General features: G+C 49.6%; 1 protein-coding gene across 1 annotated transcript in view; it reads left to right on the top strand.

Moving 5' to 3' along the window:
* Positions 1-278: 278 nt before the first annotated feature.
* The window catches only part of LOC146821130 (maestro heat-like repeat-containing protein family member 1), a 150455-nt gene continuing 141817 nt past the window's right edge, over positions 279-8916 (top strand). Inside the window, exon 1 of the mRNA XM_085609803.1 lies at positions 279-375. Within this exon, the coding sequence (XP_085465929.1) occupies positions 279-375 (97 nt within the window). The remainder of the gene's footprint in view (positions 376-8916) is intronic.

The following is an 8916-nucleotide window of genomic DNA, read 5'->3' as shown; positions in this document are numbered from 1 at the left end:
GCTTGGAAGGGAAGACATATCAGCTGGGCTCTCTCCGGGCAGCCTGCGACTTGCTTCATATTGATGCTGTGGATGGGGCTGCCGGGAACAGCATGAAGCCGGACTCTGGACCTGATAGAAACCAAACGTGGAGGAGGAGGGCTAGAGGCAAGAACCTAGCTAAACCGGACCCAGCTACAATAGCTCAAGAGAGTTAAGCTGTCTTAGAGAGCCTGTCCAGAGGCTCCCCACAAGATCAGAAGTGCAACGAGTCTGAGGATACACAATAACCCGGGAACATGCGTTATGATAGCGATCGAGGCCAGCGTTGGGGGGAATCCCTGATGGAAGCCGCTGGCCACCTTGGACCCCACTTTTGTTTCTACTCTGGAGATGGTGAGCCCTGACTGCCTGTTCTCGCCCACTCCAGAGACTTTGCAGATTTCTTTTTGTATTGTTGTTTGTTATTTGGTACCATTGCATGCTTTCACTTGGGGCTTTAGGCCCAGCAGGTTTGGTAATGCACATGTCTATTCTATTGTGAGGGAAGGCTCTGCCAAGTAAGTAACATCCCTTCTAGGTCAGATCAACTACTGGGAATCGCACTACATTAGCTAGTTACTCACACCGAGGTGGCCCTTGAAACACTGAAAATACTTTCTTTAAACGTGAAGGGTCTGAACAACCCAGTTAAAAGGAAAGCTATCCTTTCATAATTAGAGCACATAGGTGCCGATATTTGTCTTCCTCAGATGACGCACCTCTTAGCAAAAGACATCCACAGGCTCAAGTCCAAAGCATTTCCCCACCAGCTCTTCTCTTAATCTGGGTGTAAAGCGGCAGGAGCTTGCGGGAAAGGTGGGGCCAAAGCTGGTGGAGATCAAGGGACGGCTTCTGGTATATCAAGTGCAACTGGGGGCATGGGCCCTCTCCCTGGGCTCACTGTATGCGCCCAATGAAGAGCAGGAACACTTTATCAGAGCTGCAGTGGAGGAATCCCTTGCTCCCGACGATCAGCTGGTTTTAATGGGTGGGGACTTTACCATTGTCCTCAATAATGAGATGGATCGCACGGTGTGAGAAAGTGCCATGTTTCTTGCATGGTATGCCCCCACTTTTTGCTGAATTGCTGAATGTACTTTGCCTGAGTGTACCCTGGACTCTTGCCAATCAGGTGCCCAGGGCCTATGTTCCTTCCCTAAAAACACATAACCCAAATTGGCAAACCCTGGCCACATGTCAGCCCCTGGTAGATGGTACCCTAGGTACCCAGGGCCTTGTGACCAGGGAAGGCCTCTAAGGGCTGCAGCACTCATTGTGCCACCCTTAGAGACCCTGTAACCTTACACACACACACTGCCCTTGCAGGCTGGGTGTCTGGGTGCAAGACAAAACAAAGAGTCGACATGGCACACATCCCTGTGTGCCATGCCCATCACCTACACTGCCATGGCATACATCAGCAACCCCTCTAGCTGGGTGCCCGATGCCAATGGTGTGGGCACAGGAGCAGGAGCCCTGTGCCCCTACATTACCCAGGTCCATTCCTGGGCTCTGTAAGTGCAGTGCTGCCCTTAAAGAGTACATGGTGCTGAGAGCTCGTCAAACACGAACTCCACAGAACCATAAAGGGAGCACTGAAGACTGAGAAGTTTGGTATCAAACTTCTCAGCACATTAAACCCACACTGATGCCAGTGTGGGATTTAATGTACCAAGCACCCCAGAGGGCATCTTAGCGATGCCCCCTAAAACCTAACCTACAATCCACGTCTGGTCTGAGGCTGCCCAGGCTGCCACACAGCAGACAGGTTGCTGGACCCCTGAGTAGGAGAGCCCCTGCTCTCCTGGGCCTGCAACAATGCACATCCTGGGTGAAGTGCTAAATCTCCTCCCCCAGGATGGGCAGGGGGAAGCTTCAAAGGCATGCCGCCTCCTTGAGTTTCCCCAGGCCACTGCAACCCCCCACTCTGGCGGGAAGCTTGGCCGGAAACCCCAAATAAGGACAGGGGATGTGCCAGCCTGCCAATCCCACCCCTCAGGTGGGGGAGGCGAGGTGAAGCACATCCCCGGGCTCTCGCCATCTTGAAGATGGGATGCCCTAGCCAATCAGGATTAGGCTACTGCCCCCCTCCCACAGGAGTGAGGCAGGATAGGGGGTGTACCCACCACAGGACAGGGACCCATTGGTCCCTGCCCTTCACCTACCTGTAACGCCCCTAAATCTAGTATTTAAGGGCACCCTGAACCTTCCTTCCCCAGATTCCAGATTCTTAACTACAAAAAAGAGCAAGAAGACAGAAGACCTGCCCTGCAGCTGTGGAGAAGAGGAAGACACCAACTGCTTTGGCCCCAGCCCTACCGGCCTGCCGACCCTCGAACGTGCCCCTGCTCCAACCCGGCATCTCTTGTGGCCAGCAACCTCACAAATCCCAGAGGGCCTGGCTACCCTTCCACTCTAAGCCCCTGGGACTCCCATGAGTAGAGGCTCTACTCAAGAACTTACTTCAAATCCCAGCACACTCTGCAACAGCCAAGCCTGGCCGGCGCCGGAGTGAACAAAGACCCCGAGGACGACCCCACAGCGACTGTGACCCCGAGTCCGGCACCCAAGGACCTCCCTTGACCCTCCTGAAGGAGCCTGCAGCCTCAGAACAAGGTGCCCCCCCTACCGTGATCAACAGAGGGTAAGATTTTCCGACACCAAAAGGCACCCCTGCACGCGGCGCCCCGCGTCCCCCTGTGCCCATTCCCGGGGTACCTACCTATCCTCCAACTACCCAACTTACCTCTTGAAGTGGTGGTGGCACCTGAAGAATCCTCGTCCCCAAGCTTGCAGTCTTTTTCCAAACCGGAGATTTTCCATTGAAATCAATTGAGCGCCCGAAGGCTCAAAAGCACCCTGCACCCAGCCGCCCGAGTGGCCATGGCAGTGCAACCTCTACACCTATCTACTTCCCCACTTGCCCTGAGTAAGTGACCAGGAGCCCAGCTCCCACAGCCGCGTGGCTTGCTAGTCAGCAGCCACCAACCAAGGCCCCCCTATCCCTCATAGGATAACATTGGGCCTAACTCTCTCTGCACCCGGCCGCCCTAGTGCCGCTGAGGGTGAACTAACTGTACCTACCTGACCCTGGGGGACCCCTGGGTCCATGCCCTGAACCTCAACTCTGCCAGTCGAGAACTTACCATTAAACCGATAACTCTATTTTCTTCATAGGATAACATTGACTGGCTTTTTCCTGAAATTTCTTCCAAGTGTGGACTTTTCAAATCTTAAAATATTCACCAAAAATCAGCCGAGTAACGAAAACGAAAATACTCACCTGCTCTTAGGTGAGCTCCCAGTGCTGGATCTTGGTGCCCAGCACTGACTCTAAAAAATACTTACAACTGTACTTACCAGTAACCCAATTTACTCCCGTAGGAAATCATTGGCTGTTTTTCTGTGAAATTTCTTCTAAGTGTCAATTTCTGCAATCTTTAAATATTCTTCAAAAATCGTATAATATCTGAAAACGTAATTACTTACCTGTTTTGGATAAAGGTCTCCCAGTACTGAGTCTATGCACCTAATACTGGATTACAAAAGCAACGAGAACCTACTGTACCTGTAACTTGCATTTCCTTCCATAGGGAATCATTGACTGTTTTCTCTGAAATATTTCCTGTCAACTTTTGAAATAGCTAAATATTGTTTAAAAATCATCACAGTAATTAAGTCGACTTTTATCACTTGATTCTAAGTACTGCCCCAGAACTGAATCTAGGATCCAGTCCTGGAATTCCAAAAGTAATCCTAAAAGTAATCTGTTGCAAATAACTTGAAACTTCCATTGAATTCAATGCATTATTGTGTTTAAAATAGTGTTGCCTATGGCAACCACTTGTAACTGTTTACAAAAGTCAATTGCCTATTGCCAAAGTATTTATATAAAGCATCTCATTCTGAGAAAGTATATTTTAATACCTATTGTTGGTTCTAAAATAAAACAAGCATATATATTTTTTTATATATGAACCATTGGCCTAGAGTTCAGTTATTGAGTGTGTGCGACCATTTGCTGACTGAGTGTGTACAACAAATGCTTTACACTGTCCTCTGATGTTGCCTTACTGCTCGACCAAGCTACCACTTTAGAGAGTAAGGTTATATCTAACTTTAGCCTCTGCCAAACCCTTGGGGACTGTGGACTCTGTGCACCCTGTACCTATTAAGGAACAGTATATACAGAGGCACTTTCTCACATTGGTGGATCAGCGGTGGGATACAAACATGCATTTGTTGGACTACTTGGTTACCATCTGATCACACGACAGAACTCTTAAAATTGCCTTTCGAATTCTGATTGGTATTTTCCAAAATTACTAAAAGTGTTGCTAGGGCCTTGCTTAAGTCCCATTAGAATTTTAGAAAAATAGGTCACTATAGTCAGGGTAGAGGATTAGAACTGTCAGGTTAGAATCACTCAAACAAACCCAGCTATTAGTGAAAATAATAACATGGACCTGGTGGAGGAGCTCGATCTCACACCTTACTTACATTTGTCTTTCAAGGAACTGAGGTCCCTATGCAAACTTAAAAACTTAACAATGGGCCTGCATCCAACCAAACTAGGGCTCCAGGAGCTCTTGGCTGAGTATGCTAAGGACCACCCATCTGAACATGGTGATGGCCAGTCAGATGAAGAAGGGGAAGAAGAGGAGGAGGTTAATAACCCCCCATACTGTCCCCTAGGGAGGAGTGGGCACCCATACCCTTCAATCCAAGAATCTGGGCACCTAGAGATCACACAGGTGACTTTGGTACCAGAGAGATCACTGGGGGACCCACCAGTGAAGAGGACAGCCTTGTGAGGCTGGCCAAAAGATTAGAGCTAGATTCCAGGCTCCTGGTTCTAGAAAAAGAAAGGAGAGAGATGGGTTTAGTACCCATCAGTGGTGGCAGCAATAATAAACACAAGGATAGGGAGGAAACTTCTGACCTTAAAATCCCCAAAGGGATTGTCCCTAAGTTTGAGGAAGGTGATGATATCACCAAATGGTTCACAGCCTTTGAGAGGGCTTGTGACATCAGAAAAGTAAAAAAACCTCTCTGGGGGACACTCCTGTGGGAACTGTTCTCTGGTAACTGCAGAGACAGGCTTCTGACCCTCTCTGGGCCAGAGGCAGGTTCCTATGACCTCATGAAGAAGGCTCTGATTGAGGGATTTAGATTCACTACTGAAGAGTATAGAATTAGATTCAGGGGGGCTCACAAAACCCAGACCCAGTCCTGGATTGATTTTGTAGACTTCTCAGTAAAGACACTGGATGGTTGGTTAGCTGGACATGGTGTGCAGGATTTTACTGGATTGTACAACCTATTCATGAAGGAACATATATTAAGTAACTGCATAAATGAAAAGTTGCATTAGCATTTGGTAGACCTAGGTCTAATTTCTCCCCAAGAATTGGGAAAGAAGGCAGACCACTGGGTCAAGACTAGGGTGACAAGGACAACCACTGGGGGTGACCAAAAGAAGGTGGTCACAAAACCTCCCCAGGGGAAAGGTGGTGAGAATCCCCAAGATAAAAAGTCTGAGTCTTCCAAAGGGCCCCAAAAACCTGTTCAGGTGGGTGGGACCCAAACTACTCCCTATGTGCCTCAACCCTATAGGGGGAAGAACTATGATCCCTTAAAGGCCTGGTGTAATAACTGCAAGAAGTCAGGACACCTAACTGTATCTTGCCCCACAACTTAGCCCCTAAGGCACCCAGTACAGATACTCCTGGGGCAGCAAGTGTACAAATGGGATCTGAGGTGTACCCTGAGCAAATCTGGGAACACACTGAAGCAAGTCTAGTCTCCCTGGGATAAGTGGAGTTTGCCACTGTAGCTGTGTGGCCACCCAACTTAAAGAAATACTTACAGTACCCCTGGGTGAATGGAACTAGGGTAGAAGCTCTGAGGGACACAGGTGCCAGTGTCACTATGGTGAAAGACACACTGGTTTCCCCTGAGCAATATTTGATTGGGAAGTCTTACCCAGTCACCAACGCTGACAGTGTCACCACTAGTCATCCTATGGCCATGGTAACATTAGGCTGGGGGAGGGGGGTTACTGGCCTGAAACAGGTAGTGGTCTCTCCAAAGTTGCCAGCTGCATGTCTGCTGGGAAATGACCTGGAAACCTCAGCCTGGGCTGTGGTTGAGCTAAAAGCCCATGCAGCCATGCTGGGCATCCCTGAATTGGTGTGTGTGCTAACCAGAGCACAGAGCAAGAGGAAGGGTGAAACAGTAGGTCTGGAGCCTGAAATAATGGCCCAACCAACCAAGAGAAAAGGTAAGAAGACTGGGGAACCAGCTTCTGTACAGCAAAACATTCAGGACCCCTCTCCACAGGGAGAGGATGTGGATACCCCTGAGGGAACTGAGTCCATGGAGCTTGACCCTTACCAGGTTGAACTCCTGGGCCCAGGGGGACCCTCTAGGGAAGAGCTGTGCCAGGGTCAGCGAGACTGTCCCACTCTTGAAAGCCTGAGGCAGCAAGCTGTTTCAGAAGCAAAGGGAGATGTCAGTGGTACCCACAGAGCTTATTGGGAAGAGGGATTACAGTACGCTGAGGCAAGAAACCCCACTCCTGGAGCCACCAGGAGGGTGGTCGTGCCACAGAAGTACAGGGAGTTCCTCTTAACTTTAGCTCATGACATCCCCCTAGCTGGACATCTGGGGCAAACCAAAACTTGGGAAAGGCTACTGAGTCACTTTTACTGGCCCCAGATGCACCAAAAGGTGAAGGAGTTTGTCAGCTCCTGTGTTAATTGTCAAGCCAGTGGCAAGACAGGTGGCCACCCGAAGGCCCCCCTCATCCCACTACCAGTGGTGGGGGTACCCTTTGAAAGGGTGGGAGTGGACATTGTGGGTCCACTTGAACCGCCCACAGCCTCAGGGAACAAGTTTATTCTAGTAGTAGTGGATCATGCTACTAGGTACCCTGAAGCAATTCCACTTAGGACTACTACAGCTCCTGCAGTAGCCAAGGCCCTCCTGGGTGTCTTCACCAGGGTAGGGTTTCCTAAGGAGGTGGTTTCAGACAGAGGCTCCAACTTCATGTCTGCTTACCTAACACATATGTGGAAGGAGTGTGGAGTGCAGTACAAGTTTACTACACCCTACCACCCAGAAACCAATTGTCTTGTTGAGAGATTCAACAAGACATGGAAAGGTATGATCACGGGTCTCCATGAAAAACTCAAAAGGAGATGGGATGTCCTGTTACCATGCCTGCTTTTCGCTTGCAGGGAAGTGCCACAGAAGGGAGTAGGTTTCTCACCCTTTGAATTTCTGTTTGGTCATCCTGTAAGGGGACCACTTTGTCTCGTAAAAGAGGGCAGGGAGAGGCCTCTTCAAGAGCCCAAACAAGACATAGTGGACTATGTGCTTGGCCTAAGGTCCAGAATGGCTGAGTACATGGAAAAAGCATCCAAGAACCTTGAGGCCAGCCAGGAGGTCCAGAAGCACTGGTATGACCAAAAAGATGCACTGGTTGAATTTCAACCTGGGCAACAGGTGTGGGTTTTGGAGCCAGTGGCACCCAGGGCTCTCCAAGATAAATGAAGTGGCCCTTACCCTATCCTAGAGAAAAAGAGTGAGGTCACCTATCTAGGTGACCTGGGCACTAGCAAGACACCCAAAAGGGTCATCCATGTGAACCGCCTCAAACTCTACAATGACAGGGCTGACGTCAACATGCTGATGGTGACTGATGAGGAACAGGAAGCAGAGAGTGAACCTCTCTCTGACCTCCTCTTCTACAGCCCACAAGATGGGTCAGTGGATGGTGTGATATTTTCAGACACCCTCTCTGCCCAACAGCAGCCTGACTGCAAGCAAGTCTTGCAAAGGTATGCTAGCCTCTTTTCCCCAACCCCTGGTCTGACAAAAAGGTGTACCCATGATGTGGACACTGGTGACAGTGCACCTGTCAAAAACAAAATCTATCGACAGTCAGACCAAGTTAAGGAAAGCATCAAAGCTGAGGTCAGCAAGATGCTGGAGTTAAGGGTCATTGAACCCTCTGAGAGCCCCTGGGCTAGCCCAGTGGTTCTGGTCCCCAAACCTCATCAACAGGGTGGAAAGAGAGAGATGAGGTTCTGTGTGGACTATAGAGGACTCAACTCTGTCACCAAGACAGATGCTCACCTTATTCCCAGAGCAGATGAACTGATAGATAAATTAGGGGCTGCCCAATTCCTCAATACCTTTGACTTGACTGCAGGGTACTGGCAGATTGGCATGACCCCAGGAGCAAAAGAAAAGACAGCATTCTCCACCCCTGATGGGCATTATCAGTTTACTGTAATGCCCTTTGGGTTAAGGAATGCCCCTGCCACTTTCCAAAGGTTGGTGAACCTTTTCCTGGCTGGGCTGGAGTCCTTTAGTGCAGCTTATCTTGATGATATTGCTGTCTTTAGCTCCACCTGGCAGGATCACCTGATCCACCTGGGAAACGTTTTAGAGGCTCTGCAAAATGCAGGTCTCACTATCAAGGCATCCAAATGCCAGATAGGGCAGGGCACTGTGGTGTACTTGGGCCACCTTGTAGGTGGAGGCCAAGTACAGCCCTTACAACCCAAGATCCAGGCCATCATGGACTGGATAGCTCCAACAACCCAGACCCAGGTCAGGGCATTCCTTGGCTTGACTGGGTACTACAGGAGGTTTGTGAAGGGATATGGGTCCATTGTGACCCCCCTCACAGAGCTCACCTCCAAGAAGATGCCCAAGAAGGTTAACTGGACAGTTAGTTGCCAAAAGGCTTTTGACACCCTAAAGGAAGCAATGTGCTCAGCACCAATTCTAAAAGCTCCAGATTATGCCAAGCAGTTCATAGTGCAGACTGATGCCTCTGAGCTAGGGATAGGAGCGGTCCTATCCCAGACCAATGATGAAGGC

This window comes from Triturus cristatus, chromosome 6, assembly GCF_964204655.1.
Source record: "Triturus cristatus chromosome 6, aTriCri1.1, whole genome shotgun sequence".
NCBI classification, from domain to species: domain Eukaryota; kingdom Metazoa; phylum Chordata; class Amphibia; order Caudata; family Salamandridae; genus Triturus; species Triturus cristatus.
The sequence above is the reverse complement of the archived record's forward strand: the minus strand, read 5'-3'. Positions and strand labels throughout refer to the sequence as shown.